The 17,305-nt window shown below is 38.2% G+C and overlaps 1 protein-coding gene across 1 annotated transcript in view; it reads right to left on the reverse strand.

The window, feature by feature from the left end:
* ABCD2 (ATP binding cassette subfamily D member 2) overlaps positions 1–4,939 on the reverse strand; it is a 58,685-nt gene extending 53,746 nt beyond the window's left edge. The window contains exons 1-2 of the mRNA XM_066258113.1: positions 3,823–4,939; positions 2,097–2,277 (exon numbers count right to left, since the gene is read on the reverse strand). Of these exons, the coding sequence (XP_066114210.1) occupies positions 2,097–2,277; positions 3,823–4,758 (1,117 nt within the window). The 5' untranslated portion in view covers positions 4,759–4,939. The remainder of the gene's footprint in view (positions 1–2,096; positions 2,278–3,822) is intronic.
* Between the last annotated feature and the right edge of the window lie 12,366 nt (positions 4,940–17,305).

Consider the following 17,305-nt stretch of genomic DNA (forward strand, 5'->3'; position numbering starts at 1 on the left):
CATATGAACTCATTTTCTTCTTCTATGACATTCTTATATTGGTTTATTTTGTATAAAATAACAAAATAAACAATATAAGCTTTCTTCTGTAAAGAAGCTTTAAGAATCACTTTGATCTAAAATCATAACACCTTGAGAGAGCCCGACCAGGTATGATCTGGGAAGCTAAGAATCACTTTGTTTCATTTGCATCAATGTTATTACTCTCATCTAAAATTTTAATGTTGGTTCTTTAATTTAATATGGTATTTTCAAAATTCATAGGATATATTTATATCTTATTACATCACCTACAGAAGAAGTAAGATTGTTATATTCTTTGCATACATTGTTTATGTCTTACTGATCTCTGTGGGGTTAATTTGTCACCATTAATAGGTGCATTTTCTCTGCCCTGTGTTTACTCCAGGTTTTCTAATAAGACAGGTGCTTCCAAGGACTAATAGAACTACACCATAATCTTGTAATTGGGGTTGTTGTTAATATACATCATACATGAAACTTTTAAAAATATCCATATACTTAGATTCACTATAAATATCTGATAATTTTGTCAAAATTTCTTAGTAAAATTAATCTTAAAACCATAGGTTTTTAAGTGCTTTTTTTCCTTTAATACTGTTGAAAAAGCAAGTTATTTTATTTCATTATGAAAGGATAAGTCTAAAAATACTATTACTCACAATGTCCTTTCTAATATAAGCTTTTTAATGATATTTTTAATGAATATACTTTAAAAACATAAAAACAGATAAAATTCACTTTCCCAGTGCTGTAAACACACTGTTTGTTGTGGAGTTGTGAAATATATTTGGTATAAGTGTAGCACTTATCACAAGAGATTGACCAATCTAATTGCTTAAATGAAAAATTTTAGGTTAATAATGACTCAAATTTGGCTTGTGTTTTTTATAAGAATTGATTACAGTATTGAAGTACTGTTAAAATACAAAGGCATATGGTAACTTTTTACTTGTTTTTATTAGATACCTTCAAGCAAAATAGTGTGAATTCTGTTACATTATTTTTAGTGGTCTTCTGTTTTATATTTCATGATTGTCACAATATATCAAGAATATCTATACCATGCTCTGTACTTTATAAACATTATTCTGTTAAATCCTTACAACAACCCTCTGAAGAAGCTTTTCTGATTCTCATTTTATAGATGAAGAAACTTCAATTAATAGGACTAAGATGTATACAGCCAGGTAGAGAGAAAGCCAAGAGTTGAGAAAAGCTCTGTCTCACTATAGAGCCTAAGTTTTTGTTTAGCTCCTTCAACACTAAGGCCAATTTGGTCAAGAGGTTTTTCAAAGAGAAGATGGTATGTATTATTTTACAGAAAGATCAGAAAATGATGCTTCTTTATTTAATTCCCCTCTGTCCCGACCCATTAAGTCCAACCTCCACTTCAGTCAAGTATTGCACAGTATTTTAATGCTGTCCTTTCTTAGTTATTCCAAAAGATGAAAATATTGGTAAAAACTATTAAGATGGTGATAGGACAGAATTAAACACTTGTAACTTGAAAACCTCTTCTCCCACAATACCAGCAAATCATGCTACATAAGAGGTTATCTATATTATCTTCAAGTAGAGGAGACCCTGTATCATGACATGAAGCACTCTGTGACACAGTACTGGTTGCCTAACTTTTCAAATCAAATCAGGGCAGATCTAGTTAGAGAATATTTATAGATTAAATGCATTGGACATACAGAACTGAAGTTGGCAAAGGGAAAAACTTGTATTTATACTCTTTTTGAAGGTATCTTGTTTTGTTTTTAAATGTTAAACCAGAGAGCTATTTTATATTAGGCAGTATAATTAAGATTGCTCAAGTTCAACTCCCAGAAACACTGCATCAGAGAGCTCTGAAATAGTTTAGAAATGGAACATTTGAGCCACTTGTCTCCTTTTTTCACTTTGTTTGTCTTATTATTGGATATTGCAAAGTCCTCCATTGTTTCTGAGTGTTAATAACTATAGAACAATGGCTACATACACAGTTTTACTCACACAAAAGCAAAAGCGATACCTTCAAGAGAAGTAATCTTAAAAATATATTTGAGATTAAGCATAAATGCCATTACCACCATCTGCAAAGCCAGTTGCAGTGATAATAGGTACAGCCACCATAATTAGTCCACTGCCGCTCCAAACATACTTCATCAAGAATTGCTCTAACATGATGTACCACAAACGTTTGGATAAAATGAGGTTCATCTGATCTGCTAAAGCTTTGTAACTTTTCTGGAGTTGCATCATTTCTACCTATAGAAAGAAAAAGAGTTAAGAATTAACTTAGCATGAGCTATCAAAATAAATATTGTTTGCTTGAGGGTTTTTTTAAAGATAAGTTACATATTATTACATATTAGTTTGTTTTACTCAGTATTGTACTGTCTATAATTCTAACAACTATTAAATACATCTTAATATGTATTATATTTATTCATCATTATTTAGTTTTATCACACTTGTAATATTAAAAAACATGATACTCAGTAAGTATTGTTAAGTATAGAATATGCATGATTTGTAATCATGATTTTAAAATTATATGTATAAGATGTTAAAATCAAATGATATGCTATAAGACATGAATAAACAATGTTAGAAACTATCTTTCTTGATTGTACCAAAAATATCTGAAAATAAATACATGATATATGTATGTGTAATTAGATTCCAGATTTGAACTAACTCAATTTATTGGATTTTGTCTTAAATTCAAGAAAGCTACAGCATGCTATAATTTATATCACTGAGTAAAATGATTCAAGAAAACTGACACATCCCTATGACTAATGTAACATATGAGGCCAATCAAGTGGGAGTAGAAGTCCTAACTTTGCTATAAAATTTTTTTTGATAATTGATGCTTCAAAAATTAAATAATTCTGCTTGCTAATTAAAACATCATTTTCAACTTAATATTTTATTTGGCAAGTCATTTGTATTAAGATTTCAGATGCTTCACCTTAATAATTTCTGTCATATTTAATATTATAAAGTTACTTTCATGCACTGCAATTTTAGGTAATTAGGCTAACTATTTTGGGGATCTGCTTAATGTTGAAAATCTTAAATATTTAAAATAACACTCTAGAAGTCCTTTTCTCCTCCTCATTTCTAATCTTAGCTTTTCTCAAAGCTAGACAAAATTTTATTTCACTGCTTCTTTTTATTCGTGTGAAAATATAGTGCTGAACATTAACTAAGAGTAATATTAACTAAGAGTAATGGAAGTGCCATTCGTAGACACATGCTACTGTACTTCTTAGAACTTAGGACACTCCATCATTGACCAGACATGAAAAATTGTTAAACTTGTCTTTCATATAAAAGCATGCTTCCCCCTCTCTTGTAAAATAATAAACAACAACAACGATAACGAAATACCATCCTAAACTTTCCATCTTAATAGAAATCTGTTTACTTAGTCTCCAAATATATATTTTCTTTTAATTCTGTAGAACAACCTACTAAGTTAGGACTTAAGTTTTAAAAAATGCTTTAGAGATCATTCTGAGCATATTTGGGTAACTAGGGCTAGGTAGGCTGCTTCTGTTTTTTTTTTTACAGTGCTGAACGTTTCATTCCCATGAAACTTCAGAAGAGTTTGCAATCTATAATTTTTTAACAGTTTGTCATTAAACAGGGTAATGAGGCATATATTTTAATAAAGGTTTACATGTCACAGGAATCTAAAACCCTAAAGAAGTGGGTCTATCAATAGTACAACAGATGGTATCTAGCACTGAAGTGGCAGCTTGAATCGTCTCACATTTCACTCATCACCTTAATTTCTCTTACCTTATGTCCTCTGTAAAAGGCAATTTCTTCAACATTGGCTATAATTCTGGAGTGCACGTACCGTAAATAGCCTTTTCTATGAGCTTCTTCAGCCACTAGTTTACCAAATTTGGGGGAGCAGGCTTTTAACACTTTAGCAGTGGCATATACCACAAGCCCTGCTAACAGGGTGGGCCCAACGGGGCTCGCACCTCTGGATGTAGCAGTCTGGATGAGCGTATAGGAGGTCAGTATTACATCTAAAATAGGTTTGGTTAGGTTGGAATACAAGTGAGCCACAGATTGGGAGAACATCATAATATCTTCAGTAAGAGACTGGTCAGGGTTTGCCAGCCTCCCATCCATATTGATCACTTTATAATAAGTCTGATTTGCAAAATAGGTTCCATAGGCATGGTCTACGAGGCGGGTTCTGAAAGCCAAAGCCAATTTGCACTCCAGGTACCTTATTGCACTGTTGACAAAGGTGGCAGGGATGGCAATCATTAGCCACTTGATTAATTTGATGATGAAAGTCCGAGGCTTCTTTTCCACAATGCTTTTTACGATTTTTCCATCCAGACCAGCCACATAGATAGACAGAAATGTTCTTGAGATTAGAGCCACCGAGTGGAGGCAGAGCCACCCTGTTTCAGTGGTTACAAGTTTTGGAAAGAGGATTTTCCGAAGTTCTAGTAGCTGTCTGAAAAAATCTGCATTCACTCCAGGCGAAGGTTTTTTACAAGTAATCTCGGTGCAATGCAGTATTTCTCTCTTCTCTGCAGCCGGGTAAGCTTCTTTTTTCTTCCTGTGGCCAGTTTGCTTTAAATGCTTTCTGACGATGGGATAGAGGGTTTTCAGAGTGTATGCCGCAGCCACCAGGCAGGCAGCTCTTTTAGCAGCACTTGATCTGGTCCATTTCACTCGATCAGCTGCTGCATTTAGCATATGTATCATTTTCCCAGTTACCCAAACCGGCTTCGAAAAGAATTGTTTAAAAGATCATGCTCCGCGGGGATCCCCAGTAAATGTTTCAGAAAGTCCTACAGCGTTTCATACTCTGTAGCGCTTCTCCTCTTCTGTGTTTTTGTTTTTGTTTTTAATTTTGTTCTGCTCTGACAGATGCAGCAGAGCTCAGGCTCTCCCGCATCTACTGGGGATGATTCGATCAGAAGCTAAAGCTGCACCAAGCTGCCCCAAGCTCCTCCCTCTCAGACCCCTCATTGGCTGACAGGGCGGTGGGACCTTGGAATCTTCACTGCTTCCCTTTGAACCTTGAAAACAAGGAGAGAGCAAAACGAATTACAGCCTTAAACTGGAATTCGGAGAGTTAAATGTCTATTTTTGGAGAGGTCGAATCAGGGCAGCCGCTGGCAACAAAACCTGCCCTCGCTACTGAGCATGCCCAGCGTCACTTAGAAACCCACAGAAGTTTCAGAACATACATCACTTCTCTAAGGTTTTAGTAGATACCACAAAGGGAAGAGCAAAAAGAGATTTTCAAAAGCTTATAAAACGGGAGGAGGGAGAAAGAACCAGGGAGTTAAGGGAGGAAAGACAAGAGGATCAATGGAATATGAATATGAAAGGCTATGGAATGAATCTGAAAGGGGGAGAGAAGAAAGTGACAAGTGGGAAGGGCACTGGAAAAAATACGTGGCTCTGTTTTGCAGTCCCTTTCTCATCCATTTAAAATTTTTTAATACTGTCTCTGATTTTTATATGAAACCCAAGAACTTATCATAAAAGTTGTAGTTGAGGGCATAATTTTGTAAATAAATAGGAGAGAAGTCTTCTGTATTATAGAAACTAATTCTTTGCTATACCTCCATCCCTGTTTACTTTTGCTTATAATAAAGGTCTCCCAGCCCATATCAGCTATTTTTAGCCATAGAGCTCTGATGCACTGGTATTTACTTACAAGGTGACTACTAAATAAATGAGAGCAGTTTCAATGTTTCCCTTCTACCACCCTCTTGCGTCCCTTCTTAATTAGAGGTATCTGACTTGATAATCAAATATAACCATTGGGAATCCAACCAGAGTTAGAGAGTGGAAGTAGCTTCTCCAGGACCTTACTTCATTTTTCAAGAGTTCTTTCCCTTTTGCAAGCTTTTGTTTGTTTTGTTTAGGTTTACAGATAATCTATTGGCTACTTCCCATTTACATTTTAGTTATTTGATAACAACCAAGAGTGTTAAAAAAAAATCATCTATATCCCTAATGTAGGACTTGAGCTGCTAAATAGTGAAGCAAAATTCTGCATACTTAAAAGGAAATAAAGGGCATTTTTTAAAAGATAAGGATGAGTACATTCTTGAATATGTGAAAACATTTTGCTTCCTCAAACCCCCCCCCCACACACAATGTGTGTGTATATATATAGAACCATCTATTTTTTATATGGATTATGAGCTAAAATAATTTTTACATTTTAAAATGGTTGAAAATACATCAAAAGAACATTTTGTGACATGTAAAAATTTTGCAATGTCCATAAATAAAGTTTTATTGGAACACAGCCACACTCCTTTATTTACTTATTATCTATGACTTCCAATCCACAGTGGCAGAGTTGGGTAGAGGAAACAGAGCCTAAAATATTTACTATCTGGCTCTCTTCAGAAGTTTGTCAGTCCCTGTTTTAGAATACACAACCTATCTCAGTATTGAATGATCATCATTCAGTTTACTATGAATAAGGAACTATCCTTACTACTATAAGTAACAATATTCCTACACTTTAAAAACTCCTTTCCCATGTACCTATATTATTTCAAGAATTGTTACAGATCCTTTTTCATTTGTTTACATTCAACTCAACAGATTTACTAATACATGAGTGGCAAATTCATGCAAGTCTCTTTGTTAGCTTGCAGATTAGCAGCACAATCTGTTATTCCCTTAAAACTTTCTAAGTCTATATGTAGAGTTCATAGTATCTTAGTAGTTTATTTCAAAATATTTTAAAAATTTATTTTTAATTGAATTTGTTGGAATGATATTGGTTAATAAAATTATATAGGTTTCAGTTGCACAATTCTATAATATAGCACCTGTATACTGTATTTTTTGCTTGTTTGTTTATTTACTTATTTATTTTTAGTGTGTGTGTGTGGGGAAAGGGACGGACAAACAGAAAGGTAGAGAAATGAAAAACATCGGGGTTTTTTTTGTTTAAGCATCTTAGTAGTTGTTCATTGATTGCTTTCTCATATGTGCCTTGACTGGGGGGCTCCAGTAGAGCGAGTGACCCCTTGCTCCAGCCAGCGACGTTGGGCTCAAGCCAGTGACCATGGGATCATGTCTATGATCCCACACTCAAGCCAGAGACCCCATGCTTAAGCTGGTAAACCCTTGCTCAAGCCAGCAACCTGCTCTCAAGCTGGCAACCTTGGTGCTTCGAACCTGGGTCCTCAGCATCCCCGGCTGATGTTCTATCCACTGTGGCACGACTTGATCGGGCTGTATATTGTATTGTGTGTTTACCAACCTGAGTCAAGTCTCCTTTCATCATCATTTATCCCCCCTTTACCTTCTACAACTGCCCTCTTACCCCCGTCCCTATTAGAATCGCCATAATCTTATATTCCTAATCTCATGCTTTTCATGTAACAAAATAAGGTATCTTTTATTTATACATTTTAAGGCTTTATGTTACATTTCTTGACTGTGATAGGACAGGTGGAGGGTCAGGGTAAACTTAACTAGGGATGATAGGAAGATATTCAGTGTACGGCCAGTCGTTGCCGCCATCACAGCCAGGCACATGCAGGTTCACATTAGATTCAGAGAGATGGTAGAGAAACAGCAGAGCCGAAAACTGGCTGGGCATTCTTTTTATTCTAGCCTCGCACCTGGCCGGTGAGTAAACATAAACACACTGGGTACCAAAACCCACTCATTCAGTGCTCACAAAGCTACTGACACATCTGGGTTTTCCTAGAATCAAAGGCCCTCACTAGCTCAGCCACCTCTGTTTCCCATCTGCACACCTTCTCCTCTCTGCACAAACTGGCTTCTCCTTCAGCACTCGGCCATCTTGGCTGCTTCTCTTCTCCTTCTTCTTCTCTTAAAACTTTTTGGAGCCCTGGCCAGTTGGCTCAATAGTAGAGCGTTGGCCTGGCGTGCGGAAGTCCCGGGTTTAATTTCTGACCAGGGCACACAGGAGAAGCGCTCATCTGCTTCTCCACCTCTCCCCCTTTCCTTCCTCTCTGTCTCTCTCTTCCCCTCCCGCAGCGGAGGCTCCATTGGAGCAAAGATGGCCCGGGCACTGGGGATGGCTCCTTGGCCTCTGCCCCAGGTGCTAGAGTGGCTCTGGTCGCAACAGAGCGACGCCCCGGAGGGGCAGAGCATCATCCTCTGGTGGGCAGAGCGTCGCCCCTGGTGGGTGTGCTGGGTGGATCCCAGTCGGGCACATGCGGGAGTCTGTCTGACTGTCTCTCCCCATTTCCAGCTTCAGAAAAATACAAAAAAAAAAACTTTTTGGAGTGAAAACCCCTCCTCCAGCACACATTAGCATAACAAAGCCCCTTCCCAAGCAGGAAGGTAATTAACAGTTTCACAGATCACATATCTGGGCAGTGGCCATTTTTAATAATAAAAGTGATCAAAATCAAATAACACAAATTTTACAAACTTATTTGTCCAACATCAGCCAGGCAGAACATGGCACACAGAGGGTGAATGGGTCAGAAAACAGCAGGCAATTGAGACAAGTGGCTTGCATCACTGGCATAAGACAGCGATATAAGGGGAGGAGCAGGGTGGTGGGAATTCTATAAGCAAACAATATTAGAAATCTAAGTAGGTCCCTATTTATAGATAGGTCAGTTTAACAATTGATAATAAGGCTGGGTTACAGAAACAAACTTTTAATGCCTGGAGAGAAAGACTTGTAGAATGACAAATTAGGTATGAGGAAAATAACCAAGGTAGAAATGTGATGACCAGAATTGTGGTACAAGGAAGGTTGAAGGCTGGTCACTGGAACTGGGAAAACAGTTAATGTGAGATTTGACTTGATGTTGAGCTAGTTAAGTACAGTCTTAAGGACAGACCTAATTGTAGCCATTTAAATTCCACTCCTTCTCTTCACTCAGAGTCAGAGTTGATCCTAGTATGTGAGACTAGACTCAAGCCTTCAGGGAAGGCAGAGGAAGAATTTGAGATGATAAGAAACTAGATAGGTATTTCCAGTTGAAATATATGCCATTCAAGTAAGAAACTAAGAATGTCAAGGTACTTTCATTTTTTTCCCCCACTGGGAGTATGTAATTAAAGCAATAAGAATGTAAATTTAGTTTGAATTCCAAACTATGTGGGAAAAAGGAGGTGAACAAAAGATCACTTACTCTAGCAAACATAATTCAGCCTAATTTTCATTTGAGTTTCTCAACTTTACATGTGTTTATGTGTGAAAGTATTAAAATTTTCTTAAGAGGGGAGATATAATCTTAGAAAAAGATTTAGAAAATGAATGAAAATAAAAATAAGCAAAAATTACCAGATTACTCTCTTCTCGAATATGAGACTCTCAATGTCAGTGTCAAAGTGGTCACTATCAAAAACCACATAAAAGCAGAATTAAATAGATTTATATATTAGAGAATATATACATATACAAGATACTTTAAGGTTTAAGAATTTGGATGACTTTCCTTTTCAACAAATCTTAAGTAGTATTGTATATGCTGTATTCTAGTGGTTTTCAAACACTGGTTTGTGGATTAGTCCACCAGAAATTTCGTTCTGGTCTGTGAAAGACTTAATCATCCTGATGCTGTTTGAAGATTACAGACCCAATGATCTTAGCTGAATTCACTTATGCTCTGGGTGATTTCTGTCTTCCTGGTCCCCGAGATAATTCTCCTATTTTCAACGGTCCCCAAGTGTAAAAAGGTTGAAAACCACTCCTATATTCCTTTCTTGAAGTGATTCCTGACCAAAGAGAATACCTAATTGCCCTCCTGGTTCTAAAATAGCACAGTGTTTGACTCATTATCTATCAGTTACGCCAGACTTTCTTATTTTCCCCCAACTAAAATATCTCCTTTTATTTTCTTAATTTAAATTTTATTTTTCAGTTACAGTTTACATTCAATATTATTTGTATTAGTTTCAGGTGTACAGTATAGTGGCTAGACCAGTGATCAGCAAACTGCGGCTCGTGAACCACAAGCGGCTTTTTGGCCCCTTGAGTGTGTCTCTTCCACAAAATACCACATATGTGCAGGGTTGTCAGTCGGTCCTAATTAAGTCATTAACAATGTACCTACCTTTATAGTTTAAAAAATTAGACTCTCAAAAGAAATTTCAATCATTGTACTGTTGATATTTGGCTCTGTTGACTAATGAGTTTGCCAACCACTGGGCTAGACAATCATATTCTTTACAAAGTGTTCCCCCAATATTTCCAGTATCCACCTGACACCACACATAGTAATCACAATATTACTGACTATATTCCCAATGCCGTACTTTACATTCCCGTGACTTTTCATAACTGCCAATTAGTAGTTCTTAATCCCTTCACCTTTTCCACTCAGTTCCCCAATTATGCTAGCCTTATTTATGTGAGGCATAAACAATGCTGACCTGAGATCTAAGGGCAACATTTCAACTGTTACACATAATACCTAATAACTAGTTCGTAAGGAAATGTATTTTCTGTTAAGGAAAAATCAGTAAATACCTTGTCTGAAGATGTGTCTCTTAGATCAATCTTTTCTTAGCTTCATTCACCACTTCCACTACCTCCCTGTGACTGGAAGGAAAGCAGAGAGATAGTTCTATCCATCTGCCAGTTCTTGACTTTTTCAATAAATTGGTCACCTTCTCTTTTATGTCCCTTCACATACAATATAGCAAAACACACACACACACCAACCTGTTAATCCTTTAGCAAAGTGCTCATCCCTCTCTAGTTAATTTAGTCAGTTTGCATCTGTTTTAAAATGTTGAAAGTAGGAAAGGCAAATATATTGGGCCATTGTTCTACCTTGATTGTATGGTTTGAAAAATGACCACTTATTTCATGCCTAAGACTAATTTGATTTGAAATGCTGTAATAACCTGGCCAAACCAATGATAGATGTACTTTAGTGAACTTTTGTTAAGAAAATCAGAATTTATATAATTAAACAGGACATAATTCTATTGTAAGGGCCATTTCCCAATGACTTAACAGAAAATATATTCATTTGAAATGAAAAGCTATTCCCTAGATATAAATCTAGAAAATAATCATAATAACAAGGGGGGGGGGATACTTTGTGCATTTATTTAGGACAAAAAATTTCTAGCTTCTAACCAAAAATTATAGAACAGTTTATAAGATGAATATTTTGTGATAATATACAAACATAATACAGACATGAACAGTAAAATCACTTTTGTTTTGAGATTTTTCTTTTTTGGGTAAAGAATTGAAAGTCTTAATTAGGCCTTTACAGCTAAATCAAGCTTTTTCTTCTTCTTCTTCTTTTTAAGTGAGAGGAGGGGAGATAGTGAGACAGACTCCTGCCTGTGCCCAGACCAGGACCCACCAGCAACCCCTGCCTGGGCCAATGATTGAATGAACCGAACTATCATCAGCACTTGGGCTGACCCAAGAGCATGAGAGGGCTGACCCAACAGCATGAGAGGGGACAAGAGAGAAGGGGGCGAGGGAAGGAAAGAGAAGCAGATGGCTACTTCTCCTGTGTGCCTTGACCGGAAATGGAATCTGAAATATCCACAGGTCATGCTGATGTTCTATCCACTGGATTAACTGGCCAGGCCCTGAATCAAGTTTTAATCACAGCTCTCTCAGAAACTCACAAAATGTTCAAAATAGTATATTACTACAGTGCAATGTTTCTAATAAACAAACTGCTATTAAAATTGCACATTAGAGATATCTAAAGGATTTGGATACAAGGTAATAAGTGGGAATGGGAATATCTTTAGGATTAAGAAGGCCTATAACCTTGTTCTTGCCTTCTTTTTGTCCTCCAAGTCTGGTACTTGACTTGGAAAAAAAATAATAAAAGCTAGTTGGTTCTGGCGGGTTGGCTCAGTACTGGAATCTCTGCTCAGAGTATGGACGTCCTGGTTCCATTCAGGTCAGGGCACACAGGAGAGGCGACCATCTGCTTCTCCACCCTTCCCCTTTCCCTTTGCTCTATCTCTAACTCTCTTTTCCCTTCCTACAACCATGACTGGTTGGAGCAAGTTGGCCCCAGCAGTGAGGATGATTCCATGGCCACACCTCCTGTGCTAAAAATAGCTTGGTTGCCAAGCAATGGAGCAATGGACTCAGATGGGTAGAGCATCCCCCTAGTAGAAGGCTTACCCAGTGGATCCCTGTTGGGGTGCATGCAGGAGTCTGTCACTCTGCCTCTCAGCTTCTTATTAAGAAAAAAGAAAAAGAAAAAAAAGGAAAAAGAAGGCTGGGACCCACAATGAAACAAAACTACTGTGGAGATGGTTTGAAACACTAACCATGTGACCACGATCCTTCCGATATTTCATCTACTTAGGCTTCCTTGCCTGAACAGTTATAAGTGTTCCTGTTCCTTCTCCTTTAGGTGGGCTGACTGCTTTCTCATAGCCTTCGCTGAGCGCTGTCAATACAGGATCTCTGCAGAAACCGCAGGGGCTGTTGGGAGAACGGGGAGGAGCCTACTGGGGACAGCAGAGGCAGTCAGGAGGCCAGGGAAGAGTTTACCCCAGGCGCAGGGGCTGTCGGGAGGGCAGGGAAGAGTTTACCCCAGGCGCGGAGGCTGTCGGGAGGGCAGGGAAGAGTTTACCCCAGGCGCAGGGGCTGTCGGGAGGGCAGGGAAGAGTTTACCCCAGGCGCGGAGGCTGTCGGGAGGGCAGGGAAGAGTTTACCCCAGGCGGAGGCCGGAGGGAGGCTGAGCCTTGGGGCCGGAGAACCACATGAAATCTGCTGCTCGGCTCTGAACTGAGACGTCTACGCTCCGGCTCTAGCCATTGGGACCGCTTTCTCCTCACTCAGAAGTTTTGGGAAGATGAACTGGGTCGGGGGGTCCCGGTGAGTTATGCTGCTGGTCGTGAGACTGCGGTTCTTGAGTCCGTGAACATTTAGTACCGTAATGGCGCCTCTTTCCTAGGCCCTCAGGGCAGTACATAAACTTAGCTGGAGAGAACTTGCTAGTAGTGGGTCTTGACCATTAACCAAGCTGCGAAGCCCTAGCCCCATATCTCTGTAAATCAAGAGCAACTCAACTTCTCCCACTGCCCTGCGGGCTTCTGGTGTCAGCCCGCAGTGGACGAGGTTCTCGGCCCTCTCTTCCCTCCTACCACGTTCTCTGCCTCGTGAGCCCTCCTGTGTCTTCTCGCACCCGAGCCTTTCTTTTGGGAGGGTTTTCGTCTGAGTCATTATACAGTATAGTCTTTGATTGGATTTGGAAAGTTATGGAAGAGGCCTTTCCTTCCTGCCCTTAAATTCATTATTGGGGGCATAAATCCAAAAGAATTTGTTTCTTAAAAGGAGGTAAAGGAATAATTTTTACTTTAATAATTTGCAAGAGAACTAACAGTTGATCTTGTATATTGTATTAATCCTATAAAGCATGATAGATTGACAGTTTAGTTTTATATAATCTAATCATTACTGTTGACATGCAAATCCACTAGGGTGGAAATCATATTGACCTATAATTTCACTTCATCAAATTCCTTTTTTTTTTTTTTTTTTTGTGACAAGTTGACCTAGGACGGTGGTGATATGATTAGAATATAACATTTACATCCTGAGGAATTTTATAAGAGGAAAGACAGCTTTTGTTCACCAAGTAGTGTAACTATGTCTGATAATTTTAGCAGGAATATTTATCCTATTGAATATATATTAGCATTGTATTTTAGGAATTTATCTGAATTATTCCTGGCAAGTGTTCTAGCATCATGTTTCCACTTTGGAGAAAAGTGAAAATTCTCTTACAGGCTTCATAAGAGTTAGTTGATAAATGACAATTTGATGTTTTGAATTGAACTTTAAAATGTGAATATTAAGTAAGATATGAAATCATTTTACAAATGCTTAAAATATAGGTGCTGTTATTCGTTCATATAGCTTAATCTTCTGGCTATTCAGGCAACAATACACTGCAGGAAACATGTAGTTTAAGATTGTGTTTCTCCAAATGAAGTGGTGCTGCACCTGGAGGTATTGGGTACCAAGGTAATTAAGAAACCACAGAAGAAACATGATGCACCTCCCTGTAGCATCAGTTTTACGGAGAGATCAGAGGAAAAAGATATTTTTTAAAACTTAAACAAACATGGATACATTACAGAATAAAATGCAAGACTTTTGTGAAATTTTAAGATAAAAGGTGCAATTTAAAAGAAATTTGGGGGGAGTGGTTAGGCTCCTTAGGGTCAAACCCCTCAATTGGTAATGAAAAAATTAGTGTCTCCACTTTGTTCTATCACAGTGGACGGGTAGGCAAAATTAGTTGATCATAGCACTCTGAATCATAAGGCCTTAAATAAAGGACCTCAGAGTCCGAGACAGTGCTTAGTAATGACTGGCAGCTAATTGGAGCTACTATAGAATCAAAATTTTAATCATTCCAGATCATCCTGGAGTACTTGTTTATTCTCCTCTGTTGTTAGGGTTGTTTTTCAGTTGGAAGTTTTGAGAATTGTTAGGAACTTAGTAATTAAAAGTTTTTTTTTTCTTTTAAAATTACTGATTATTTGAGAGAGAGAGAGGGAGGGGCAAGGAGACAGAGAGAGAGAGAAAAAAAAAACTCTACTTGTTTTCCACCTATAATAATTCCTAGCTTAGACAAGTTAGGAATATAATAGTTCCTAATGTAGACAAGGGAAGTAACTGGAGACCATTTACAAAGCTTTCTTGGAACAACTACTCCTTCAAAGCATTCCACATTAATTAATTCAACAAATATGTTTTTTACTTGCCTACTTGTTTAGGGCATTATTAAGCTGTATGGTGGGGGAGTGGCGTAATGCTGGTGGTCAAGGCCAGGCAGGTTCACATTGGATTCCAGTAAATCACAGAAGAACAGCAGAAGCGAAAGGTGTTGGGCCATTCCCAATAATTGGATTCTCACAATGGTGGATGAGCAAACAGGCAGGAGAAAACGCTTCTCATGGCAGTGGGTGAGCAAATAGGAAAACCATCCCTTGTGGTTGTAGGCCAGCAGTCAGGAAAACTGCACGCTGGAGGGAAAGTATCTGTAGCCTTATATAGGACACACACACACACACACACACACACACCACGTACTCATGCACCAATTATGCAAAGTGCTTGCTGCTGGAAAATAAGCGAGCAAGCCTAACTACAGCTGTTTTCCTGATAGGGGGTTTCAGAAAAAAAATAATACAATTTTGGTTCACAAAAAGGATCTATGGTAGAATGGTGAATGTAGAAATTAGGTAAATGACTATAATAGGTAGTTAAATAGCACTTGTATGTATGACAATCACTGTTCTAAGTGCTTTTTGTATAGTAACTCATTTACGCAAAACAAGAACCCTATAAGGCAGGGGTCCCCAAACTACGGCCCGCGGGCCGCATGCGGCCCCTTGAGGCCATTTACCCAGCCCCCACCGCACTTCCGGAAGGGGCACCTCTTAAATTGGTGGTCAGTGAGAGGAGCATAGTTCCCATCGAAATACTGGTCAGTTTGTTGATTTAAATTTACTTGTTCTTTATTTTAAATATTGTATTTGTTCTCGTTTTGTTTTTTTACTTTAAAATAAAATATGTGCAGTGCGCGTAGGGATTTGTTCATAGTTTTTTTATAGTCCGGCCCTCCAGTGGTCTGAGGGACAGTGAACTGGCCCCCTGTGTAAAAAGTTTGGGGACCCCTGCTATAAGGTATTTACAAATGTTATCCCCATTTTACTGATGGGGAAACTGAAGCACTGTAAAGTTATTTGCCCAAGGTCACCCATTTAATCAGGGACAGAGTTAGGATTTGAGAACAATGTGCTTAACAATATATGCTATGCTTATATGGAAAGATGAGTATTGTAAAAGTGGTACAAGTAAAAGTCTGTGTATATTTAGAGGACTGAGAAACAGGAAATTATATTAAGTCTTGAAGGACAGCAGTACTATTGCCCAGAACAAGCACCACAGAGAAGCAATGAAACAGGTTCTTAATACAGGCAGTCCCCAGGTTATGAATGAGAAAGGTTTTGTAGGTTTGTTCTTAAAGTTGAATTTGTATGTAAGTTGGAACAGGTACCTTTACTTATTAAGTGCAACTTAGATGTTTGTCTTAACATAGTATTTATTTTTACCTTTCTTTGCATATAAATACTTAAACATTTTCAAATACAACCTTAAACAATCTTGGATAATGCAGAAGATGATGGACTTGTTGGAGATGATGGGACTGGTGTTAAGAGAGTCAGTTTCTTGAAGTAGATAGGCATCAAGGGAAGTTTGTACAGAGCTTTTCTTTTTCTTGTCATTAAGTGGTTCTATCTGCTTGATGGTGAGGTTGAAAACCGCACTGAGAAGTTGAAATTTGATTTGTTTTTTATTGAGGAATCTTTCAAATTTGGAAGTAACACAATAAAAGTGGTATTTTATGACTGTGTGTGGTGTCAGTGGTATGTAGGTTGGAATATAGCAGGAAAAGACTTCAAAATAGTGACACCAGTTAGGATTCTGCAGGAGAAAAAATTAGTGTCATTTTCTGGTAAAACTGTGTATTCTCCAAGTTAAATCAACACCATTCCTAAATCACTTTTTTAAAAAAATGTTTTACTTATTGATATTAGAGAAAAGAGAGAGCGAGAATGTGGGGTAGGAGGAGAAGAGGGACGCATCAACTAGTAGCCACTTCTCTGCTTCTTGTTTGTGCCTTGACTGGGCAAGCCCTGGGCCTCGAACTAGCAACCTCAGCTTTTGAGGTCAACGCTCTATCCACTGAGACACCACAGGTCAGGCCTAACTCACTTTTTACATATCCTGTGCTGTCTGAGTTTGGGTTAATTATTAAACCTCTCTATACATGGACAGTTCCAGGTTGTGAGGAGCCCTCTTTATGGAAAAAGGATGCAAAATTATGACTATAGAATTAGATATAGGATTTGGAAGGGGCATATATAAGTGTAGAGCCTGAAGCTCAAGCATAATTAACTCTACAATTAATACTCTGTACAGCAGGGGTCCCCAAACTTTTTACACAGGGGGCCAGTTCACTGTCCCTCAGACCATTGGAGGGCCGGACTATAAAAAAAAACTATGAACAAATCCCTATGCACACTGCACATATCTTAAAGTAAAAAAACAAAATGGGAACAAATATAACATTTAAAATAAAGAACAAGTAAATTTAAATCAACAAACTGACCAGTATTTCAGTGGGAACTATGCTCCTCTCACTGACCACCAATGAAAGAGGTGCCCCTTCCGGAAGTGCAGTGGGGGCCGGATAAATGGCCTCAGGGGGCCGCATGTGGCCCGCGGGCCGTAGTTTGGGGACCCCTGCTGTACAGTAAAGTAGCT

Source organism: Saccopteryx bilineata, chromosome 2, assembly GCF_036850765.1.
Source record: "Saccopteryx bilineata isolate mSacBil1 chromosome 2, mSacBil1_pri_phased_curated, whole genome shotgun sequence".
NCBI lineage: Eukaryota > Metazoa > Chordata > Mammalia > Chiroptera > Emballonuridae > Saccopteryx > Saccopteryx bilineata.